General features: G+C 44.0%; 1 protein-coding gene across 1 annotated transcript in view; it reads right to left on the bottom strand.

Annotated features, from left to right (window-relative positions):
• Positions 1–4,745: 4,745 nt before the first annotated feature.
• Positions 4,746–26,408, bottom strand: part of LOC134454118 (adenylate cyclase type 10-like) — a 40,503-nt gene continuing 18,840 nt past the window's right edge. Inside the window, exons 20-32 of the mRNA XM_063204917.1 lie at positions 26,031–26,348; positions 25,644–25,683; positions 25,084–25,297; positions 24,057–24,194; positions 22,358–22,524; positions 20,949–21,102; positions 19,759–19,963; positions 18,961–19,057; positions 17,022–17,137; positions 10,638–10,755; positions 9,304–9,499; positions 5,979–6,167; positions 4,746–5,403 (exon numbers count right to left, since the gene is read on the bottom strand). Of these exons, the coding sequence (XP_063060987.1) occupies positions 4,849–5,403; positions 5,979–6,167; positions 9,304–9,499; positions 10,638–10,755; positions 17,022–17,137; positions 18,961–19,057; positions 19,759–19,963; positions 20,949–21,102; positions 22,358–22,524; positions 24,057–24,194; positions 25,084–25,297; positions 25,644–25,683; positions 26,031–26,348 (2,507 nt within the window). The 3' untranslated portion in view covers positions 4,746–4,848. The remainder of the gene's footprint in view (positions 5,404–5,978; positions 6,168–9,303; positions 9,500–10,637; positions 10,756–17,021; positions 17,138–18,960; positions 19,058–19,758; positions 19,964–20,948; positions 21,103–22,357; positions 22,525–24,056; positions 24,195–25,083; positions 25,298–25,643; positions 25,684–26,030; positions 26,349–26,408) is intronic.

Below are 26,408 nucleotides of genomic sequence, written 5' to 3'. Positions count from 1 at the left end.
CATGTGAAGAGTTCAGATGCAAAACCCCCTAACTCCATTTCTGAAGACCTGCACTTCTATATTTTTAGAGAACCCCGTTGTTGGTTTGGTTTACATTTATGTACTTGATAATACATATAAATAGTTATATTATATAAATAAAATAAAAAATAAGCAATTTTAGTAGCTTTGTATTAAATAAAAATGAATTAAGATTATTTTCTGAAAAGGCACTTAGGGGGTTTTGCATCTGAACTCTTCATGTGTAGGAAACTTTTCCAATGTCTCCTCTCACAGAGACAAGAATGCAATCCATAATGGAACAAGAATACAATCCACAATGGAATCTGAATACAATCCATAATGGAATCAGAGCACAAAAAGTGATGGAATCAGAATGCAATCCACAGTGGGACCTGAACACAGTCCATAATGTCTTGTCACTCCATGAATCTCTTAGTGCTTAATATCAGGTCAGGTCATGCAATGCCTGTCAGAAAGGTGGTATATGTTCTTCGCTCTTACTTGTCGTGTTGTTTTTGGATCATCATAGATGTGGCTTCATGCTGGGCCTAGCTGTTTTTGTCTCCACACTTAATTGTTGGCTTATCAAAGTGAGTTCAGAGTTGGTAAAAAGAACTTTAAATGGTCATTAAATTATTTTATTAAATTATCTGCTTTCTTGTGTCTGATTATACCTCATTCCTTGAATGGAATTAGACTTGTGCAGGATTTTGACGGGGGAAAAAAGAGGACAAGCATTCATTTCAAAGAGATGAAAGTACAGGATGCACTTCACCATCAAAGTATTTCTTTAAGACATCAAAAGACGTAAGACATGAAATGAACAGTGCCACTGAAGGCCATAAACTAATGTAGCATGGTGTGGGTGTATGAGCATTCATGCAGAGATAAGAGCTTGATACGTGGTGTTCTCGCATCTCGCTCCACCTCCATGAGGTTGGCATAGGCTACCTTATCCTGTCCCATCCTGTCTTTTTTTTCCAAGGAAAAAAAGATATCAATAGTTATAGCCCTGCGCTCAAGAGCTGAGTTTTCATTAGAGAGGGACTACATGCACACACACACACACACACACACACACACACACACACACACACACACACACACACACACACACACACACACACACACACACACAGAATATGAGGGGAAATTAAAGTAAGCTCTTCCTCCCCTCATTCATCAGACACAATGAATGGAGCAGCAGAGCAGAGCGGGGCAGGCTTAAGATGAGGCACTGCATTGCCATTTACGTAATATACCGTAGGCCTAGTACATGACCCTGGGCTTGTTCCAACATTAAGAGTGTGTCATCCTTTGTGTTAAAACTTTAAAAACACTGACCTGGCATTGGCACTACAACTACTATATATTTTTTTACTAACACAAACTCAATCCAACTTGGTCATCGTCATTTTGGCTATAACAAACCTACAGTACTGTAAGGATTAAACATGTTGAGAAATTAAACAAATGTTTTGAGATAAATTCTGCTTTGCTATTTTAAGGTTCATTCATTTTAGATTTTAAAGTATGATTAAACTTGTGCTACCACTACTTGCACATCTCTTCTAATATTGCTGTCTGCTGATTACAACTTGATTTAGCAGCGCTGCTGCTTAAAAAGAAGTGATAAGTAAAGAAGCACTTAAAAATAGACATCTCACACTGAGAAAGGATGCCAGCTAGAAAAGATTTGTCAGGTGATTAAATATTGTATGCACTTTCAATTCCATGAGCAAGTTCACAAGGTGTGTAATCAAGCCCATCCATCTACATTGTATCCTTGCTGCACTAACCCATGAGGTGAGGTGAGGGAACATGCTGTCCTTGAGCCATGAGAGGAGGTTTTCAAGCTGTTCCTGAGATGCTGTTGACCCTCTCTCTTCTCTCTTAGCCCTGTAATCAGGCTACAGTGCTCGGGATACTAATGGCTGGAGAGCAGAAGAGGATGTGGAAATGGGCTTGCGATTTGCACTGCACGCCTCAGGTGACTGAAGTGGCCGCAGCAGAGAATAGCTTCCTCCTGACAACATGCCACTGACAGAACCAACTGTGTGTGTGTGTGTGTGTGTGTGCAGCATGTCTGAAGTGTGTTGACTGTGCATGGCTCCAATTGTTTCAGTCAGGTCTGCGTGTGTTTTCCACTCTTTATTTTTTTCAAGCTGTGCATCATAATTATAATAGCCGAAAAGACCCTTATTTTTCCCCCTTTTTTTCAGTGCAATCAGTGCCATTCCCTAAAAGCAGCCATTGATGTCTGTGGCTAATGCATGTTGTTCTACCAGTGGAACACTGCAATAGTTATTGACACTACTATGACATAACACAGGGCCTTTACTAATGCACTACAATTTGGTCATTGCCTTTCTGGTAACAGCAAATGTATATGCTGCGTCTTAAAGGGTTAATATTTAACTAGATTGCATTCTCACAGAAAATGCTGGAAGCGGCCTTGTCTTTTGGGGCAGAGATGAGCAGTTTTATTTTGTGATATCTCTATCCCTAAATTAAAAACAAAGTACTATTAAGAAAACAAAGCTAAAAGAAATGTTGGAAAAAATCCATCCACCCAGTCAGAAGTTATGGGCCAAACAATTCAGCCATCTTGGATTCAGCCATCTTGAAAGTGTTGTAGCTCCGCGTTTTTGGGATACTAAATGACATACATGGTATTTTAAGTTGGCTAAGGAACACTGCATATGATATAATTTTGAAAATCAACATGGGTCCGAGTGGGATTCGAACTCACAACCTCCATATCTGTAATCCAGCACCTTTGCCATTGATACTAAATGACATACATGGTATTTGAAGTTGGCTAAGGAACACTGCATATGATATAATTTTGAAAATCAACATGGGTCCAAGTGGGATTCAAACTCCCAACCTCCATATCTCTAATCCAGCACCTTCACCATTGAGTCAAGCAGCTGGATGTCATAAACATTCCAGCAAGACAATCATATTACATTGAAGAGCTGAACAATAGCCTTCTAGAACAGTAGTTGCAGGTGCTCGTTAAGAATAGAATGTTGAGAGAAAGTGACAGTTGAGATTGAACCCTATATTGGCTGCACCTGTTCTGATTGACTGTATGGCAGTTAGTATGGTGCTCTAAGGCAGAGGGCAGAATCAGAAACAGTTTATAGGTCTTTAGATTGCTGTTGTTAAAAAACTAAAAAAGATTTGGCACATGTCCTGTTCACAGATTGAAGTCATAAATGTGATCTTTCTAACAGTCTTTGAATGAAGTTTATAGGTTAAACGGTTCAGTCACAAATGGACCTCTTGTGGAAGATGTGCTGACCTCTTCAGAAAGGCACTTCAAGAGTCAATGGGAAAAGCCATTGGGCCAGCCCTGCCGTTTTTACACACCTGCCATTTAAAAAGTAATGGGAGTTGTGACATGATACTTTCACAGTTTGGAGACATCTCATAGAGCTCGCTAACAACGCGTCAACTAAACTTCTAGATGAAAGTGTTGATGTTTTATGAACAAAAAAAAGCTTCCTGCACTCTGATCCCTAGAGGGCTGGAATGCCTTGCACGAAGGTTCTACCATTGTTTTCAATGGGGACCCAAACTTGCACAAAATCGCCAAAAACGGGAAAACGACAAGAGACACGGACACGCTATAGCAGAACAAATGATCTCCAAGCCGAGCCGGTCGTTTTAGTGTTTGAACGCTGTCTCTATCTCGAAAGGCCTAGGAGGAGATCCATTTTCTATTTTTACTGCCCTGCACAAGAAAGCAACAAAGCAAGCAAGCATAAACGTACTTAGAGATTACTAGAATCGGGCCTTGCTCTGCAAGCCCGCTTAATAATAACTAAACAGGACTTAGAGATTACTAGAATCGGGCCTTGCTCTGCAAGCAAACATTGACAAACATTGACTTGATCTTATCTTTTCCACCTTAGAACTACTGGAACGCACATGTGTAGAATGCACGATGAGCAGCATCAGATGAGATGGAAAACATTTTGTGAGTGATAGACTGAGTGGATGAGTAAGACAGAAAGGGACAAATTAGCTAAGCATGTAAGAGCATGGTTGAGAGAGTGCTTTAGAGAGTCTGATGGCGTGAGGTGTGAACGGGTGTGTGCAAAGGGTTTTGAGCGTGCGTTCAGCTGTCCTTGCACATCGACAGTCTGCTTGCACCATTCAGGGCCTGTTCAATACTGCACAGAAAAAAACAAAGACTGACAGCGTTGATTTCAATGGAACCTTGCTCAACACAGGCAGAAATGCCTCCACACATTTGACATTCTATGTCCACGACGTGGGAGGACTTAGCTGTTTTCATGTGGACCAACCATTCCAAGTAGAGCAGGGAGCAATTCCGACAACTTCATTCATACCCACGCCCACGCCCACGCCCACGCCCACGCCCGACCTGGCAGACAACCTTGATGTGATGTGATGTTGATACTGGGTGACTGCAGGACAGAGTGCAAGGTGACTGACTGAGTGGCATGAATAATTTGTGTTGCAAAGAAGAAAAGGATATACTCTAGCTCAAACGGGTTTGAAAATGTGTTTCACCGCTTAAGACATGTTACACGTTCCCGTTCCAGAATAGCAATGACCAAGTCGTAGTGCATTACTAAAGGCCCAATCATAGTAGTGTAGTGCTACTGCTATGGTAGTGAACCTTTCAATGACTATTTTAGTCATCCACTGGTGGAGCGGAGTGTATCATGGGGCTACAATTAAGCTTCTTAAACATATGGTTTCTTGTATGTTCTTGACTTTATTTACATATTTTTCCTGGACAGCATCAGAAGAAAAACAAAACAAAGCGTGACAGTTCCTTAAACCATGTATAGGGCAAAAACCTATTCACACATTCCCGGCGACGTGCGGCGCCTCACTCTCAGCAATTTCGGAAGTGAGGAGGACGTCCTGCAATGACTGGAGGTCACTTGCCTCAACGAACGAGCCTGCCTCACCGTCATCGCCGGGCTCACCGTTGACCACCTCCCCATTGATGACCGTCGTGCCCGCAATGACCAGCTCACATTCTTCAACCCACCCGATCCGGGCCGCCTCCTTGTGCGTGGGGGTGGCCCACTCCACCCTCCCCGTCCTGGTGTCTGTCCAGGCCCCCTTCTCCTCCTCCTCGGGCGTGCTCTTGCGCGAGTGCGAGTGTGACCGCTCGGCAGGGCGGATGGTAGAGGCCTTGCCCATGACTTGCCCAGAGACGGAGCCCGTGAGCTGCGCGGAGGTCTTGGGGGTGAGGGCAGACAGCGTTGGCGTGGTGAAGACGTAGCGGTGCTGTCGCAGCTCCTCGTGCGTGGGCGGACACGAGTCGTCCCACTCGGGCATGGTCATGGTGGCCACGAACCACGACAGGTGGCCCTTCTCCTGCTCCTCCGGCGGCAGCTGCCAAACCTCCTGCGACAGAGAGAGAGAGAGAGAGAGAGAGAGAGAGAGAGAGAGAGAGAGAGTCATTTGGCATATTGATTAGCCAACGTGGGGGAAAGCAAGCAATTTCATGGGTGGGCCCAGAGTTGCCGACTGGGTCTATAGCCTATGCATCGTCAAAACCCAGAGTCCTTGGTTGTTTATTCGGCCTCTGCTCTATGCTGTAAGCAGCGTAATGGTTGAGGTGCGTTTCTGTGTGCACTACATTCCTGACCTGATGACTTATGACAAAAACCAACAAGGTCGGCGTCTGTGCCTACACTTTAAACCCGAATATTGCTTGGTGTGTCCGCTCCCAAAAACTAGTAATCACTTAAGGTAATGGAAAAAGAGGCACACACAATGCTTGCGTGAAAAATGTATATTGTAGCCGAAAATGTACAACTTAAGTCAGAGGTTAAAACTGGAGCAACAGACGTTTCGGACCTAGTCCATCCTCAATGTCTCCAATAGGAAGCGCATGGCAGGTTTTCTGACCTGACGACAAGTTTGTGTCTGTGTGCACATGAGTGTGTGTATGTGTGTGTGTGTGCGTAGTATGTTACCTGGTTCTGTTGTATCCAGCTCCTCTCCAGCTTGTTCCCCTGGGCGTCGCAGATGGTCAGGGCCTTCTGCAGCAGCTGCTGGGCCGCGCCCTCCTGGCCAGTCAGCTGGTTCAGGTAGGCACGCAGGTGCAGCACCCGCGCACTGTAGATCTGGTTGGTGCTGTAGCGCTGCTTAAAGTCCGCAAAACACTGGATGGCCGGGGGATATGGGGGAGAGAGAGGGAGAGAGAGAGAGAGAGAGAGAGAGAGAGAGAGAGAGAGAGAGAGAGAGAGGGAGGAAGAGTGACACAGAAACCATAATGAATGAATGAATGAATGAATGAATGAATGAATGAATGATGTGCTATCTACCGTCACTGTGGGATGTCTTGTATGGTTTTCTTTTCACCTTCAGTGTTTCCTGGTACAAAGTATATGTGGTATGTGTGCTGTATGTATCATGTACCTTGAGAGTGGCTTTGTTTAACTGCTGTATGTTGGGCGTCCGTTCGGTCAGGGCCTTCCTAGTATATGATGTATGGTCTATTACCTATCTTAAGTGTAATGCACCACACAGCGCACATCCACATTTTTTTTAAAGTATTTTTTGGGGCCTTCCCGCCTTTATTTACAGGACAGTGGAGAACAGACAGGAAATGATTGGGAGAGAGAGATGAGGGAGGGCCAGGAAATAACCCCAGTCAGACTCGAAACAGGGTCCCAATTCGAAACAGGGAAGGCAGCTGTCCTTCCAGTGAGCTAACTGGACATCGAGTCATGAAGTGTGAATCGAAACGAAAAATTGCTTTATTTCCTCCCTCGGCAGTTGACTGCATTTGTGGCCCTAACGAGGATATTTCGAGGATACATCAGATGTTGACTTCGCCGCCTTGGTACCCAACATGCTGTGCGCCACCTCCCTCTCAACCGGAAACCTGAAAAACAAACATGGCTACTACCCAAGCTACTACCTTATCATGCTCTTTATTCTGACACTTATGTATGTAGATATTGAAAATCGAATGGATAAATCAACATTGTAGTATCTAAATATGCTGTCGCTAGATCTATTTATAGCCTACTTTACGATTCCGCCGTCTGACGATCATTCACCTTTCAAATAGCATGCGTAAGCTAAGCGCTAACGTGATGAACGTAACTCCCGCCATAGAATCGCCATAACATCAAATGCACAAGGCAGCGCACTCGTTAGTGCCCTTCGTAACGGCTGCCTCATCAGCTAACTTCACCTATCTGAGTAGAGTAGAGTCATCGAGACACTGCCTCCCGTTTCGAATTGGGCCAGGGTCCCCGTGGGCTTGCAAGCCCAAATGTGGGGGGCTTAGCGCTCTGCGCCACAGTGCTCACCGGTGCATTACCTACCTTGAGTGTGGCCTTGTGTATATGCTGGATGTTGAGTGTTTGGTCAGGGCATTCCTGGTATATGTGATGTATGGTATATGGAGTGCTAGACGCAGGATCTAGTGTTCATATATATGGTGTATTATGTACCTTGAGCGTGGCCGATCTATGATGTATCATGTACCTTGAGTGTGGCCTTTTATATGTGCTGTATGTTGAGGTTTTGTTCAGTCAGGTCCTTTCCTTTCTGGTATATGTGATATTTGGTGTGCCGAATGGTTGATACAGGATCTAGTGTTCAACTTCATAGTTGTGATACTGCGCTATATACCGGTAAATACATTGCATTGTATTTATTGGTGGGCCGTTATCTGCGTTAACGTGCTGCGATAATGTGAGACTCTTATCGCGCGATAAAGAAAATATCGCACGTTAATCTATTCTCAAAATATGGGTTTGGAGTTTGGGTATGCACGTCACGTCTGTTTGATTGACAGACGCGTTCAGACTGCGCTCCAGTCGCTTCTCCTCTCCACCTGTTGCTTCAGCAGACCTACTAAATATGAACAGTGTTTGCATGCTGATAACATCCAATCTGTCTGCCGTGGTAGGTGTTGTTTGAGTGCTTTTTCATAAGTGGTAGACTAGAGAGACGTTATTGTTTGAGGTGAAGCCTAGAGAGACATTGTGTTTGAGTACCAGCCCGACATAGCCTACATTTTATCACGCATTGCATGGAACACATAAACAACTTCGAGAAATCTTGCCTGTGCCATAATTGCAAAACATTCCGTGTGATATGCATTTTGAAGATTGTCAAACTGAAACTGTCAATATCTACTCTCGCTGAATGTTTGTGTAATTGTATGCGTCACGAGTCTGCTCCATGCTCCACTATTGGGTAATTTCCACCACACACTGCCAGCTGCCACGCCTTCTCACACTCCAACTCTCAATCACACTCTAACTCTCAATCACCCTCTAGCGGCCAATCAGGTAGCTCAATTGATCAGTGGTCTTTATCTCTGCCACCTGTTCCTTGTGGCTGCTGCCTTTTGTGTTGCCTCTTGTGTGAGTATTTAAACCCAGGTCTCCACACACTCAGTGTCAGTTCGTCTGTGAAGCTACACTGTTCCTGCTCGCCGACTATCTTGAAGACTGATCCCTGCTACTGAACCTTGCCTAACCTGACAACGAAATCTCTCCTGCCCCGGATCTTGACCTGCCTTCGTCCACCGATTCTCCAACTGCGTCTTACTCCCGGTAAATCTGACCTGCCTTCTCTCATACGTTTACGATTTTGGATATTCCCTGAACAGTACTGCTGCCTCCCTTAACCTGCTCTGTTGTGTGTGTGTGTGTGTGTGTGTGTGTGTGTCCTAGGACTCCACATATCCTCCAGCCCTCCAGATCGTTGCTCTACTCCTGGGGGAGCTTGACTTGTTCCTGTGTTAGGCTACTCCTTGTGTGGGAACTTGGAGGACTTACTTTGAGGGAGCACAGCACAAGATCTGTGTTCCACTGACGTCTTTGGTGTGCTGCTCACTTGTTCACTGTCATCACAAGTCACTTGAAGCCAATTTAGCAAACGGGAGCTGATTCAAGTAAATTACACTTACACTTGTCTTATTAATGAAAATGTGGATCCTATTTATTTTGTTTACATGAATGTTGGCAAGAATGCATGGATAGTAGTAATTTGATGGATAGATCATTTACTATAGAATTGTATGCATCGTTGTAAGGCTACTTTGGTACCAGTGGGATTTCTTTTTTAATGGGTAGGCGTAATAATACATAGCATATCATGTGAGAGTCTGTGGTGCACTTTCAGGCCGAAAGTGTAGACTGGCCACCTAAGGTCTCTGTAGAAAAAAATCTGGTGGTTAGGGGTTTTTTTTGGGGGGGGGCATTGATATTTTTTTGTCCCGGGCCCAGCCAAACCTGTCAGCGGCCCTGTGTATATGAATGGTGTATTATGTACCTTGAGTGTGGCCTTGTATATGTGCTTTATGTTGGGGTTGAATTCCATCAAGGCCTTCTTGACGAGCAGCACGTTGACCTCCAGAAACATGATCCTGCCACTGATGGACTGCAGCGTGGAGGGGGCTTCACGAGACAGCGCACTCGCATGCATGTAGAACATACGCGAACGATTCCAGTCCGTCAACCTCACATACCTAGAGTAGACACACGCACACACAGTAGATCCATATGAATACATGAACACGCACAGACAAGCACAAACACAAGCACAAACACAAGCACAAACACAAGCACACACACACACACACACACACACACGTACACACAGTATAGACATGACAAATGCTGTGTTCCAGTATTCGCCCTGTGTACTGTGTACCTTGTTTAAGTGCAGTGAAGTGCACTTTCCACCCTCTGCCATTCACGAGGCGAGTAGGCCTTCACGTTCTGTCTGAACACTTCAAGGAAATGACAGTTTATCGCGTGTCATCAGAGTTTACCAACTGCCAACAATTCATCACGGAGGACACTGTTCGTTTTGTTGACACTTTTTAATGATACCCCGCCATACACATGGCGATTGTCTTTGGAATCAAAACTATGCCGTTATTACAGAAATTCGGCAGTTTGACAGATCAGACACTCATCTACGTAACAAACATGGCGGCCATTGAGTGCGAAAAGTGTATTTAATTCCTCACTTCAAAGATAGTTTTTACAGTACACTTCACTGCCATGATTACAAATGGAACACCCTGCGTAGTACCCAAACACAGTGCGTAGAGGGCGGTAAGTACGAGTATTGGAACACAGCAAAAGACTAGGGATGTCTGCATTTACATTTCTACTGGCCGATATTTGGCATTTTTTAGGATATCGGTATCGGTCCGATATGAAAAACTCGGCCGATATGAACAACCAATGTTATATAATTCCTGCAGAGTAGCCAACTGTGTATTGTTCACAGATCTTCCCAAACTGGGGGCCGTGACCTCCGTCCGCATACGGTATAGCGCTCGCTCATACCATTTTTTATATACATGTATGTATTGGTTAACTTAAACCGGTTATTGGCCATAACTGTAATATTAATATCGGATCGGATCTGGCAAATTTTGCATCCTTAACATGAACACACACACACAAACACTTGACTTTCTGTGAATAACATCTGTGTGTGTGGGTGTGTGGTGTGTGTGAGTAATTTGGTGTGTGTGTGTGTGTGTGTGTGTGTGTGTGTGTGTGTGTGTGTGTGTGTGTGTGTGTGTGTGTGTGTGTGTGTGTGTGTGTGTGTGTGTGTGTGTGTGTGTGTGTGTGTGTGTGTGGTGTCACCAGAGGGCCAGGGCTGAGTAGAGTGTGAACATCAGGCCTTTATCCGCCAGCAGACAGGGGTCAGACTGAGACTCCTCCACAAAAAGCAGACACTCATCCAGCTGCCTGACCATAAAACCTGAAACACACACACGCACACACACAGACCCACCGAGTAAAAATATAGCAAGAGCATAGTAACTACTTGCACAGCAAGCTCTGTACATTACAGTAGGTGATGCAAAATCAAGTCAAGTCAGGTCAATGGTCAAAAATCAATCTATGCAACAGGGTTAACACAGAAGTTTGAAATTCTGTTTGACCAAAATGTAAAAACTGTGAATGTGCCCTTTGAATGATTGAACAAATGTGCACTTGACATATTTTAGCAAATTATACTTCACGCCCGACCTTGCAGGCTCAACAGAGGACAACGTCACCCCTGAATGCCTGAGAGCCAGAGTAGCGTACCCAGGCCCGGATGAAGATGGCATGGGGCCCCAAGGCTACAGATTGCTGTGCCCTGACCCAGTGGTGGACAGTAACGAAGTAAATGTAATTCGTTACTGTACTTAAGTAACATTTTCATACTTTCATACTTTACTCAAGTATTTTTATTTGGTAAGACTTTATACTTTTACTTCACTACATTTCAAAGCGAAATTTAGTACTTTCACTTCGTTACATTTACAGCTACACTCGTTCCTTTTTTAAAAAATTTTTTAAGGCGATACACGGCAGGTGAATTAATTCATGTTTAATGCCCTGGTCAAATGAAATCTGAGATTTCATGCTGGTGTGAAGAAAGTGAAACTGAATCCGATTGGCAGACTCAGAGATTCGCCATTGTGATTGGTTGTAATGTGTCACGTGACAACAAGCTCTCCTGTACAGATTTAGTTTTAGAAGGAAAGCGAGCAGAGCAAGACCACTAAGCCCATACGACTTTGTTGCTGTCGACCAACGTTGACGGAAGCACGTGAGCGAGAACTTGTTGTCACGATGTGGGTGTTATTAAATACAGCGCATTTAAAGTCGCCACAAATATGAACGAGACGTTTGCTCTACTAACACACCACGTGTGAGGAGTGGGGGGACAGGCAGTGAGGAGGAGCTGAAGTGGGGACCTGCGCAAACTTGTGTAGAGGTGTGAGACAAGACCCATATACACACGTGAGTGAGTTGTTGACCAACCAGTTCATGGGCGCGTGACCTCGGAGGCAGTCCACCGACGAGCGTTGAAGGGGATAAGCAACTGCAGAGGTTGCAAGATCTGACTGCAGCCGCATTCATCCCGCGATAGTTTTACACCATGTGACATGTCACCTCGTCAACGCAACGTCGACGAAATTTCGAAGTTTGACAGGAAATCTAACCGTCATGCAGCATTTTCCATCCAGGGTGCATTGCTGTCTAAATGCGCATACATGCGTTGACACATATCGAATGCACCTACTGATGTGTCCACTGTTGCGCCTTGCGAGATGAATTGAAATAAGAAGAAACGGTACCTACTTTCTAGTAACATGCGGAAAGCACAGCAAAACAACAAAGCAGGCGACAATAACTTTGTTAGAGTGTATTAATCTGCACGTCGTATTCGTTGTGTGGGGGAGAGGTTTGGCTCGCACTGCAGGCTGCACTCTCCTGACAAGACGAAATTTGTCTGATAGGCTTCGCGTTTGAACTGAATAATCAGCGAATTGATACTTAATGTAGGCCCTACTGCTTATTTGACTTACTGTGCTATATCTGTGTTATGGCTTATAAGAGAGTCACATAATTGCCGCTTTTGTAGCGTGTTGGTTTATTGAGTCAAGTACACAGGATGCCTAAACGCTGCTTATTCCAAACCATCCAGGCGCACAACTCCGTGATAGCATTCTTTCCCCTCAATACATTGCAGTATTTTCTGAAGTAGTTGGGAATAACAATTACTTGTCTAATAGACTCCCCTGTCACCAAAAAATGATTTGCTTCAACTTTATGGAAAAGAGGCTTGTGTAAAGGGTTTGTATCTTTACATGAGGATTGCCATGCCCACCATATGTTGCAAAGTGAGGCTACATTCAACATGTATCCTTGCAACATGTATCCTTTCCCTTAAGTCAGATCAGTAGGCTACAGTGGATATGAAAAGCACTGGCAATACCACCAAAGTGAGGTTGTAAAAAACAACAGTAACAAAGTAATAAAAAAAAGAAAAGAGAGAGAAAAAAGTGGACTTTGGCTAAATATTGGCCCAGTGATGTGCACAGGCACAAAAGGCTTTTTCATGATCAGGCATAAGTGTTCCAATTAAGTTGTATCAAGTAGGCTATTGCAAATCATTGGCATCTAGCAAATAGAGACCATTACAAGTATATGAAGATGTTCCTATCTTTAAAGGTAGCTTAGAATCGCAAGAAGTCTGTTTGTCCATACATAGGCCTAAGCCAACCTTAACATAACCAAACACTACATAATAATAATAATAATAATAATAATAATAATAATAATAATAATAATAATAATAATAATAATAATAATAATAATAATAATAATAATAATAATAATAATAATAAGAAGAAGAAGAAGAGGTCTACCAAAACCATAATTATAATAAAAATTAAACATAAAGTACTTTATTGGCTACTACTCTAACTCCTTGCTGTCACAAATAAGTAGGCCTATACTGGACTAGGCCTACGGCTGGGGGGTATTGTAGTAGTTGTTCTAATAGGCATATAATCAATTTCAGCCTGATCATTCTTAATATTAATGGCCTTTCATGTGTTCTTTTGGGCATGTTAGGGTCAGTATTAACTGTTTAGAGAGGTGAAAATGAACTTCTGATGCTATAACATCCATGGACTTACTCCACAGTGTTTCTGAGGCCTGTTAAGGCCTAGTTCTAACATGTTCAGTTGGTATAGCCTATGCAAATCAGAGGATATTTAATTAGATATGACCAAACTAGGCCTACAACACTTAAATATTAAAATTGCACCAAAGGCCTCATTTTTAAGTTTTTACTTTTTACTTTTAGTACTTAAGTATTTTTGATGGCAGATACTTTTGTACTTCTACTCAAGTAAAAAAGTGAGGTGAATACTTTCACTTTTACTTGAGTAGTTTTCAATGCAAGGTAACTGTACTTTTACTCAAGTACATAACTGGTGTACTTCGTCCACCACTGCCCTGACCGTACCGCATTAGTGATTAAAGTTCCCTTTAAAAATGCATACATTGACTTTGCATGACCATGGAGACCCAGGTTAGAGTATGGCCTGGGTCATTTCCCAAATTTCCAAGGTCATTTACTCTCTCCCCATCATTTCCTGTTCACCTCTTCAACTGTCCTAAAAAATATATTTAAAAATGCATGCGTTGGTACAGAGGGATCAGGGGGTTTTATATCATTTTGAAGGTCCATGTCTAGTGCCTGCCTGCTTTTGAATTCAACTCAGTCTCTTTTAAAAGATGTACTCTGGAGATCACCTTGGCCGTACCGAAGTCCTGCAAAAGTATGATATTTAAGTTAAAAAAAAAATTGAAGTGAAAGTTGGTCCCCTTTCTTCAGTAGAATCACTCAGCACTTGGTCGTGGCTGAAACGGCTAAAGCTGGGCATACAATGCGCAATCTTTTCAGTCGTGGGTAATGTGATGGACAACTGTTTCTATTTCATTTATTTGTTTTTGTCCATTTTATTGTTTGAATGTGCTGTGTTTCAATGTAAGAACATTATTATTATTAATTGGGGTTGCATACAGTGTTTTCTGTGGTTACACTATTATTGTGAAAGATGAACATTTGACATGAACATTATGGGACTCCCCATTCGTCTAGCATGTGATTAATTTGGGATATTACGTGCAGTTCAGTTCAATTACAAGTGTTCAATTTTAGCTGATCAACGGTTGAGGACAATTTATCACAAGTCTCCTGACAAGGCAGACACAGCCGTTCAGTCTCTCAGTAGTGCTAAGTGAAAGCAGAATCACCACGCAGCTGCTTCGATGTTCAGCACTTTGATGGACATATATTGTTCACATCTCACAACTCATGTCCTCACACTATACGACCCGATGATAGAACGCTACCCGAGGGCTCACATTGTATGCCATGACAGACTTGTTTTCCAGAACAATTCTGGCCCTAGGTCATTTCCCAATCCTCCCTCATCTCCCTCTCCCACTCACCTCCTGTCACTGACATTACACTGTGATATCAAGACATAAAAGCCCCTAAAATGACAAATCGCTGGAGTGGCTTTGTCACTGTTACTGTGATTGGTCATAGCATGTAGAGGCAGTTTGAATGATAGCAGTTTGGTTCGCCCTACAGCACTGGTCTCCAAACAACGGCCTGCGGGCAAAGTGCGGCCTGTGGGCGGCAAACTTTTGGCCCGCCATGAGGTCCTTACAAATGAAACCATAAATGCGCCTATTTGTGGCCATGCGTGATTTGCGATCACGAAAACGCCAGTGATCTTTCCTAAGCATTCACATATAGTTAAATCTTATACTAACAGTCTCATGACAGACATTGGCAATGAGGGAAAACGATGAAGTGCAAATCTGATGTCTGCTAGACATCTAGACTATTCGTTATTTCTCATTGCATCGACCTCGGACATCACACCTTTCGCAATTGTGCGTGTCGAAGCACTTTCCTCTCTTCTGGTTGAAGATGAGGACAATTCTCTCCTTCACTTTTTTATGTATTTAGGAGGCCAGATACATTTTAGCTTTTGTTTACTCACATTTATTTGAAGTTTGTCTGACAATCCCCGTATTTGGAAGTATCACGTTATGCAAAGTAGCCTACATGCAGAGATGTTAACGCAACTCAAGCTCCAGAGAACAGTCGTGACCAAAAGAAGGGAGGACAAAAAGTAAACCTGTTTCTTAAAAATGTCTGGGAAATATAGAGCCAGGTAGAAGATTTGCTGAGTATTCCTGAAGGTCAACGTTGCCTGGGTGCAGACTGTGCAGTGAGCCGCGCCCTTTCTATTAAACCAGGAGAATCATGAGGCGCGAAGCGCACAGTTTTTTAAGCCGAGTTGTCTGAGTTTTCTCAACTCTCTTCTGTTTGCAGATGTAAATGATTCTCATTTTCTCTTTGTTACATCAGCTTTGATTTGTCTTTTACTCGTAATATTCTGTAGTAAGGAATCTCTGTAGTAAGGAAGTGTCGCATTATGCGAGGTCATTTATGTGAGAGCAAACGCGCTACGGGAGCATCTGAGAACAGTAGTCTACCTTGCCCCACCCTACCCCTAACCCGACTTTCAGAAATGTCCAGGAAACATACCTATAGCAGTTAGGTAGAATAGGGTTTAATATTCCTGACGGCCCACCTTATCTCCCTGACAGCCTGTAATCTGCACGCACGGTGAGCGTGTTTCCCTCTGTTCAACCAGAAGAGTCTTGAGCGCTCAGCAGTTGGAGCACTCTGGACGATTCTCCAGTCCCCTGCACTATTTTTGTGTATTAGTGATATCATCTTCATTGCATTTTAGCTTGCCTACTGTAGTATTCTAAATTTGGATGAGAATTTTTTTCCGTAGTTTGGATGGGGCACGTTATGCGAGATAATTTGAGCAGAGAATGCATCATATTAGCGCACATATAGGCCTATTTGTTTTAGGTCTTGTCATGTCAATCTCTCCCTCCCTCCCTCCGTGACTGAGGTAGTTCTGCTGGAGAGCACGCTCAGCAGTTGAACATGCATTCAGCAGTTGACCGTTGACCATTCATTCTCTCTCTCTCTCACTCTCTCTCTCTCTCTCTCTCTCTCTCTCTCTCTCTCTCTCTCTCTCTCTCTCTCTCTCTCTCTCTCTCTCTGACATTAACTTGTCCACAGTTGGACTTTATTTACAGTCCTTCCTGGCACTATAGCAACAGCTAATAATAATATTTTAATATTTTCAAGTGTTTCTATATATATTTTTATTTTTATGTATTATTAGGCCCCCGGCCTCACTTGCTCTACATAATTTGGCCTTTGGGAAAAGTTAATTGGAGACCACTGCCCTACAGCACTCAGCTATCTGAACCGTACAAGGCCAGTCTATACTTTCCATGCAAAATAGTCTGGCTTGACTATGAAATGTTTTTAAGTGGAATGTCTGGCCTCCAATGCAATATAATTCACAATATTGCTCTCAATTGACTACGGCATGGTTTTACATACTGTAGACGTTTTTCCAAATATCAACACTGCCCTTTCCCACTATATACAGTAATTGAAATTTAAATTAATTACTAGAAATGCACTCAGAGAGTGCGGACCTCCTCCAAGGAACAAACAAACAAACCAACACAACCGAAAACATAACCTCCTTGGCGGGGGTAATTGCTAAAATTGCTAATTGCTAATTGCAAAATGCTTTTTTGAAGACTAAATAAATAAGTATTTACCGGCGTAAAGCATGCAGTTGAAGCAGGCGGTGTAGAACCAGCCTTTAGCGGTGGTGACACCCGTCACATTGCTCAGGTGCTCCAGCCTCACGGTCATCAGATTACAGGAGCCATATCTGCAGGGCAGAAGCAGAAATACACACACACAGGTATACCGTATATGCATGCACCAGCCAAAACACACACAGATGCACGACAGAAATAATACACACATGCATGCACAAACCATGTCTGCAAAACAGAGGCAGAGATACGGTACAATGATATACATGCCAGCACGGCCAGGCGATATCTGTCGAACAGAGGCAGAGATACACACACAGATATTCATGCTAGCAAAGGCCATATCTGCAGAGCAGAGGCAGAAATACACACACACACACACACACACACACACACACACACACACACACACACACACACACACACACACACACACACACACACACACACACACACACACACACACACACACACACACACACACACACACACCATAGCCAGAGCCCACATACTGCACTGTGCCAGATGTGTGTGTGGGTTTGTAATTTGCATTGGCTGGAGGGAGCAGCGTGTTGCTGCAGCCTAATAGGATCCTGTGCACTGTGTGATGTACTGTGATGAGTAAGTGTGTGTGTTTGTGTAGTCACAGCCGGCATAGAGATATGTGTTTGTGAGTATATATTTCATATATTTATAATATTTCGACACAGAAAGCCAAATCAACCCGTCATTAGCTTCAGATAGAATAAAATGAAGGTTTTTGAGCGACCATCTCACTCTCCTGATCTCAACATCATTGAGCCACTCAGGGGAAACCTCAAATGTGAGGTTCCAGCAAGACACCCAAAGATATTATAGGAAATAACCATTCTGCCAGGAAGAATGTGCTGTTTTGTCATCTGAGAACATTAAGAGCCTTATCCACAACTACCACAAACAATTTAGAGCAATCCCTGATGTTAAACAGGGCCATATTCAGCATCAGAAACTAGGGTATGTAAACTTTTGAACAGGGTCATTTGGGTAGTTTGGGTTGTGATCATGCTTTTGAAAAAGTAAACACAAAAAATTGCTAATAAATATCTTAAGCCAGTCACTAGCAACGAGTCAAAAAAAAGGTTTTGTGTAATCCTTCATATTTGGTGAGAAATCGCAGAGAAAGCGTATATTCTGCTGGGGTATGTAAACATATGAGCACCACTGTATGTGTGTGTGTGTCTCAGGGCTTGACACTGGCACCTGCCAATCGGCCAAATGCTGGTAAAACTTGGCTGTTGCTACTGCTAGTAACAATTTTAGTGTCACTAGCCAATTTGGCAGGTATTATTCTATGGTATGACATATCAGAATAGCATTTATTCTTCACTTTGCCCTTTTTGTATAGATTGTTTGTATTTCAGTTCAAGAAAAATCTCAGTTACTCAGTTTCTATTTATTTGTTTTATTTCCATGTAGAAACCCATGCACTCATATTCTTGCATTAAGCACCTCATCTTCTGAGGTTAGATGTAAGGCAGGCTCAATCTACATGACCGATTGCAAATCGTAGAAATCAAACACTGTTTGATATTTGCGACTGGAAATAGTACGTCAGGCATTGTCTCTGTGGTTGTGATCAGTGATGAGATTGACAATTGCGATTCTCTTCATGTGTGCAGCGCACCCCGACGTCAAAATAGGACACAAAATCGTGAGTCATGTAGTTTGAGCCCGGCTGTGCAGCGTTATGATGAAAACAAAATCTAATTTGTGGCTAGTGGAATAGCTGGATGGCTGGTGACTCTAGAAAACCACTAGTCGCAGTGGCCAGCGAGCAAAAAAGTTAATGTCAAGCCCTGAGGTTTGTGTGTGTGTGTGTGTGTGTGTGTGTGTGTGTGTGTGTGTGTGTGTGTGTGTGTGTGTGTGTGTGTGTATGTGTGTGCGTGTGCGCGCTGACCTGCCGGTGAATAGCATAGGGAGGCAGAGGCTGGCCAGAAGCCACATGTCAACTCCCACCTGGTTCAACACCTTGATCGCCCTCCTGGCCTGGAAGCCTGCAGAGACAGACACACACACACAAGCACGCACGCACGCACGCACGCACGCACACACACACACACACACACACACACACACACACACACACACACTGTTTTTAAACCATGCCCACACATACACATTCTGGTACGCTGGTACACACCAGCACAGAGAACAGGCACTTCACTTCACAGCATTTGCCTCTAGAGTTGCGTGACCAGGCTAACAGATCACACAAACTGCCTTCTCTACTACCTCTCCGGGTTAATGTCAATTGTCAAATGTCAATTAATGTCTCATTACATGCATATTTTGTACATCAAAGTCTATCAAAAATCAATTAAAAGTGATTTATGTAACACAATATCCCAACTATAGTTGACTCAAAGTGTTTTGATTGATAAAGATATACACACATTCACAAGTTTAGAGCTATGGCGGCTGCCAAGAATGCGCCAATTGTCCGGAGTTCGCGTCAGAAAGTTATCACACACTCACACGCAAACATGCCCACGCACACACCATACAGTATGCCATCCTCCAGGTGTTCCTAGCACAAGTGTATGCAGAAGTCGTACACACACACACACACACACACACACACACACACACACACACACACACACACACACACACACACACACACACACACACACACACACACACACACACACACACACACACACACAAACACACACACAGACACACACACACGCACCATACTGTATGGCATCCTCTAGGCGTCCCTCGCATAGGCGTACCAAGCAGAGGTTGCGTATGAAGTGCGAGATGAGGCGGTAGGCGTCGGGCGTGTCGGGCAGCTCGCTGCACAGGGCCAGCAGCTTCTGCTCGTAGTGACGGCAATCCTCCTCCAGGCCTGCCACCTGGCTGAACTGGAACTTGTCCAGCATGTACAACATCAGCTGGAGACGGGGGTGGGGAGTGGGACAAGGAGGAGAGACAAGGAGGGAGAGAGAGAGCGATGGAGAGCATGAACTGAAGAATAATGTAAAGTGCATACTGTAGGTGACACCTCGCTGAAATGGAATTTGTCCAGCATGTAGAACAGCAGCTACAGAGGATGGGGAGGAGAGATGAGGATGGTAGAGAGGGGGGAAGAGAAGGAGAGATGGAGAGAGACAGAGAGGGAGATGGAGAGTACCATACATAATGGCTGATATCCCTTAGTATGCAAAGTACAGTACATGTACTGCAGGTGGTACTAATGTGATTTTGTTGAGTGAAGGGTTGCGTTGCAGCAAAAGAAAGAGAGAAATGTGTTTGTTATGTATGTACAGTATGTATGTATGTTTGTTACTATGGAAAGAGAAAGAAAGGGATGTTTGTTTGTTACGTAGGTATGTATACTACGTACTGTATACTGACAAGGACTCGATTGGAGCTAAGTTGTTTGGTTCATCGAAAAGTGTTTTTTTTTCTCTATACCACCATATGGTTAAAGATCTACTTTCATCGTCATTTCATTAATATTTCTGTGTTCACCATTATCATGGAATGCGTTGAAAACAAACAAACAAAAAAGTTGCTTTGTCTCAAGCCGTCTACGTAGGCTAGTAAAGCAGCTTTTGGTCAAGCGACAGGGTTTTCCGGTCCTTCTCATGCATACCCATGACGTGAGAATGAGGTGCCTCTGATTTGCTCCCTCCCCCTGCTCTGTATGTATCCTAGAGTAGCAACCAGCTGATAGCGAGGCTAATCGAAGTGTCGTGCCACCAGCCGCGGCTTGTTTTGAAAACTTGTGGAAAAAACGTACTCAACATGTTTTTAAAAGAACAGCCTTAAATCTATGGGCAGGCATAAACCCAAGTGGGCTATGCCTTTTCAATGTGACGTGTGTTTGTGTGTGTATATGTGGTGTGTGAGTGTTTCTGTGCTGGTCTGCCGGACCTTGTCCTGCTCTGTGGTGTACTTAGCACAGTTTCCCTCCATCACGATGGCCAGCGTGCCACGGCGGATGTTGGGAAGCCTCTTGATGCAGCTGATCTTCCACATGTAGGACAACGAGTAGATCTGCTCATGCAGATATGCCAGTCTCTTCTCCCTGCAAACACAGCAAGACCACAGGAGCCCATCTCATTTAGGAGAGTAAAGTGGACAGTAGAGTAGAGAACAGTAGAGTAGAGTGGAGTACACTAGACTAGTAGAGCAGAATACAGTAGACTTGAGTACAGTCATGCGTTACACCTCAGTGTGCATTATTTTTCCTGTTATATGCACACCGTGAAGTCAATTATCCCGATTATACCGCGGTTGCCACATTGTCTCAAATGCCCAAAAAAGTATTGGTGTAGTAGAACTAGAAAAACTAGAAAGGATTGGTGTAGTACTTCCTTCTGCCACAAGCTGCTTCTTTTCATACCTTTCTGGAGAACTGCCATTACTTATTCTAACTGGAGGTTGCTATGGCCAAGACCCAGTCGTTAGTGCTATCGCATTTGGTTGTCAAGTCAGTCGCCCCAATGTTCTACACATCCTTACACGCGTCCGATGGAGGCGCGTCTGACTTGCTCACTAGATAATGCTGCAGTTGGCACAATTCCTACAAATTAACAGATAGCAACAGATTGGAAAAAATACCCTGTACGTTACCGGAATTCTAAGCATCCGTTTCGCCATTAACTTAATCGAAAACAATCACCTCCTGAACCCTCTGCTCCCCTCCCATGGGAAACTATCTTTTAAAATGTATTTCCCGCTGCCTTCCCTTATAGTTATTGATCCGAAAACATCCCTTAATTTCCATATAAATTGGGCTACTCTCAATTGATAAACGATACGCCACAGGAAATCACTCTCCTGTCCTGGGGAAGGAACAGCCGTGTGAAAGGGGCGAGTTATTCAGTGCATCACTCTGAGGAAAAGGTGTGTGATACTTCACAGTAGCTTCTCACAACTGAGATTTTTAGACCAGAGTGAGGGGGGGGCACATGGTGCTATGTAGCTCCTGACTGGAGAGGCTGTCGAGAGAATAAGAGAGAAGTGGCGGACAAGGAAAGGTGACTGGGCACATGATGCTGTGAGGCTCCTACTATGTACTGTTGAAAACACAACGAGAGAGAGTGGACTCCACTCTATTAGAGAGAGAAAGACTGTGACATGGTGTGAGAGAAAGTGTGAGAGAAAGAGAGGGGAGTGATCATGCAGTGCGGTGCAGCTGCATGGCTCCTATTCTGGTTTGTCGACAGAGAGAGAGAGAGAGAGAGAGAGAGAGAGAGAGAGAGAGAGAGAGAGAGAGAGAGAGAGAGAGAGAGAGAGATGAGTAATCATGCAGTGCACTGCAGCTGTGTGGCTCTTACTCTGGTCTGTCGGGCTTGTGTTTGTTGACGTGCGTCCTGCGCAGCCTCTCGAAGACGAATTTGAGGGCCGTGGTGATGCTCCTTGAGGGCATGCGGTGGTTCAGCAGCTTCAGAGCCTTGAGGAACATGGCCTCCGCCTCCTTCAGCTGGCCTGTGTTGAACAGCACCTGCAACCAGAGTTGGATAGCGAAAGTCCACCTGGGAAACTCCAACTCACATTGTTATTGTGACACAGCACTCTTTTTTTGGGCTCAGACCTCAGGTAGCGCAACGGCATCTAATGCCCATAAATGAATTAGTAATCGCCTGGCCCGTGTTATTCAGCACCTGCAACCAGAGTTGTATAGAGTAGAAATAGAAGGACTGTCAAAGATGTAATCGGGTAAAATAACTTTTTTTGGACTCAGATGTCAGGTGGCGCAACAACATCTAATGCCCAAAAATTAATTAGCAATTGGTGGTTGACATACTGCAATGAATATGCTTCTTAGATAGTCCACTAAAATGAAACAAAAAAAAATCCATACCATAGTGGCATTGGCTGTCGTTGCGCCGCCCTGACGTGTGCTACTGCTGAAATGTCACTGACCCAATTATAACACCAGTGGTATGATATTACATGACTGCTACTTATCTTACTACTGGTGTTGTAATTACATCCGTAACAGTACTTCTACTTGTACTCTATACAATGCCTGCAACCATAGTGTATACAGTCTGCAACACATTCTATCTTACCACATGGCGCAAGGCAGGCACACCGATACAGCACATCACAACAACCCTTTTTTTTCACCCACCCACTATGCCCACCCCTAATAAGCATGCATACTTATTAACCTGAACAACCCCACATCAAAACATGAAGACCCCTCAATGTGTTTCCCAAGGCAGAATCCCCTTTGTAGTCAGTGATATAAAGGCTCATGACTTTAAAGAAAAACTCATTTTCAAAGGCAACAGGGGAAAGACCTCTCTCCACGGGGGGTCAAAGCAGTGCTCACGAGACAAATGTACAGTATCAGCCTCCTTGAAAACCTATTTTACCTCATCCTTTACTGCTGAGTAATGAAATATTTGTGCATACACGATAGAAATTCATTGAAATCCTTAGCACTCAGCAATATGTGAACAGTCTGTCCATCTATTAAATTTGAAAAAGCTCTGAAATGCAGTATGAAAGCAGTTGCACTCAAGATATTTTTTTTCTAGCCAGGAACTGCCTTGTGCATCTCGCTCTTGTTTTTGTGTACTACGTCATGGAGGAATGCTGTTGAAGAAAAAACTGTAAATGTTTTTGTTTTTTTGTCAGTTGTGCAATAGTCTTGTGATGTGATGTTATGTGTATGTCCTGTCTTAAGCGAGTGTTGCTCAGGGACGCAAAAAGAAATTCAGTGAAAACTGACAATAAAGTCTAATCGTATCTTAGTAACTGCTACAGTTCCCAACCAATCAAAACAAGGGTGGTTAAACTGACCAATGACTAGTCAGTGTATAGCACTGAATCAATTTTCAACACCCCAAATGTGGCCAATGTCACCTTATATGCCAGTGAGGCCAATATGATCTGTGGAAACTAGGCATCCACATACTGCATATATATTGTAAAATATTGTTTTCTTTTAAATCATTTAAAGAAGTAAACAGAATAATTTCATATAAATATATTAGATCTATGTCCCTGTAGAACTGTACGTACCTCTCCTTTCAGGCGATGCACGCAGGCCTTCTCAAACCTGCAGATGCGCACTTTGCTCTTGGCAGCGGTGTCGAATGCAGACCTTCCTGCCTTCACGTTCTCCAGAATGATCTGGCACTCGTTCAGGTAGGTCAGGGCCTGCCACACAGACACAGCATGCCTCGAATAAACAGGATCTGGATGTTGGACTCACATTCTCAACAACACAGGTAAAACACAAACCATAGTAGAAATAAAGTGAAAATAAGAGTCCAGAGTAGGGATGGCGAAAATTTAAAAAAATCTTAACCGGCTACTGAGCCTCATTAACCGGGGGTTAACCGGCAATCGAAAATTCTATAACTGCCATTTATGATACCCTGTCCTGTCGCACGTCTGTTTGTTTTCCGAATGTCTGTGAGCTCTGCTGCGGCAGAACCACGCTCTGTGCTGTGGTGGTGCTTAAGAAATTCCACCATGGGACGGCTCATGCTCACATTTATCATTTTTGGATAGTCTATTGAGTGATCATATCGCACCATACAATAGCCTACAACACCAATAATGTGTGTGCGTAGTGTGATAAGGGGGGCGGGGCGGTTAACCGGTTAACCGGTTAACTTTTTTTTAACTGGCTACCGTTGATCCTGGTGACTATCGTTTAAACGGCTACCAATTAACATCCCTAGTCCAGAGTACCCTCTGTCTCTCTCACATACATATACACACAGACACAGACACAGACACAGACAGACAGACAGACAGACACAAACACACACACACGTGCACACACACACACGTGCACACACACACACATACACACACATACCCTCCACCTCCACCCCTCTGACACACCTTGAGGTTTTTGGCCAGATAGACTGTGGTGGCCGTGGTCTCGTTGAGGTAGCAGAGAGACACATACACACACACACACACACACACACACACACACACACACACACACACACACACACACACACACACACACACACACACACACACACACACACACACACAACCTCCACCTCCAGCCCTGCCGCTTTCTCACCTTGAGGTTCTTGGCGAGGTAGATGTTGGCGGCAGCGGTCTCAATGAGGTAGTAGAGGGCCTTGGCCACGTCGCCCACCCCCATCCAGTGGCGCGCCATGGGATTCAGCACCACGTCCACCACCCGCACACAGTGGCACTTCTTACTCTGCAGCGCCCCGCTCTGGTGCTCCTGGATGATGTCATCAAGCGCCGCCAGCATGTCCTCCACATCCCTGGCGGTGGGCAAAGACACGAACAAACACACAGAGAGATAAAGATAAAATACTCATTTTAAAGCTGAGAAAGTATTCCTCACTGCGATGTCATCAAACGGCCAGATAAAAATAACATTACATGTAATATGCAATGTTATTAAAGATCCATTGACTTTCATTCATTTCACACTTCCCCGCAATCATTCTCTAAAGCGAAATTTAGTACAGTACCACTCAGACTAATACTATCTCCAAAAATAACATTTAAATAGTTAGTTGAAAAAAGTATTTTGTATTTCCAAAGGCTAGCTGTTGGGTGAGGGTAATGACATGGCAAAAAGAAGCTGAATTTGAGGTGCCTCACGTGTTTTCTGACATCATCTCTGGATTGACCATGACCGTTCCTACAACAGGACAGAAAGATAGAAAGAAAGAAAGAAAGAAAGAAAGAAAGAAAGAAAGAAAGAAAGAAAGAAAGAAAGAAAGAAAGAAAGAAAGAAAGAAAGAAAGAAAGAAAGAACAGAGTCAAAGTAAAAACTCTTTTGGTTGATCCTACTCTTTAAATGTTCCTTTAAAACTGTAAAATGTATTGCATATTAATGTATTCCTTATTTAACACAAAATGTATTGCTTATTAACTAGCGCAAGACGAAAAACATGCGTACGTGATGCAAGTGTTGGTGTCAAGTAGCACCTTTTCACAGGACAGCCCCCCCCCCGCCCCCAACCTTACAAACACACGTCTCCATACCTCTGCGCTTGGTCAGGTTTGGAGGTTTCTGCTTGACCTCCAGCAGCACCTTCTCGCAGGACTCCTGGACGTTGAGCACGGGGTTGATCTCGATGATGTCGCGGCCCACCACCTTCTTGTGGCCGTAGATGAACTCGTCGTCGGGGCAGTAGGAGCAGCGGTGGGCGTGCTTGAGCAGGTAGGCGGCGCACTTGCTGTGCATGTCGCGCCGCTGCTCCTGCAGCCACAGGTCGTAGGCCGTCTCCTTCACCAGGGCCGTGCGGAAACGCATCACCTCGCACAGCCACATGCCCTCCACGGAGGCCGGGTACACCTCCTCTGCACACGCGTGCACACACACACAAACACACACAGACACATAAATACACACACACATAC

Source organism: Engraulis encrasicolus, chromosome 8 (genome assembly GCF_034702125.1).
Source record: "Engraulis encrasicolus isolate BLACKSEA-1 chromosome 8, IST_EnEncr_1.0, whole genome shotgun sequence".
In the NCBI taxonomy this organism is placed as follows: Eukaryota; Metazoa; Chordata; class Actinopteri; order Clupeiformes; family Engraulidae; genus Engraulis; species Engraulis encrasicolus.
Note: the sequence above shows the minus strand (reverse complement) of the source record. Positions and strands in the feature narration are given on the sequence as shown.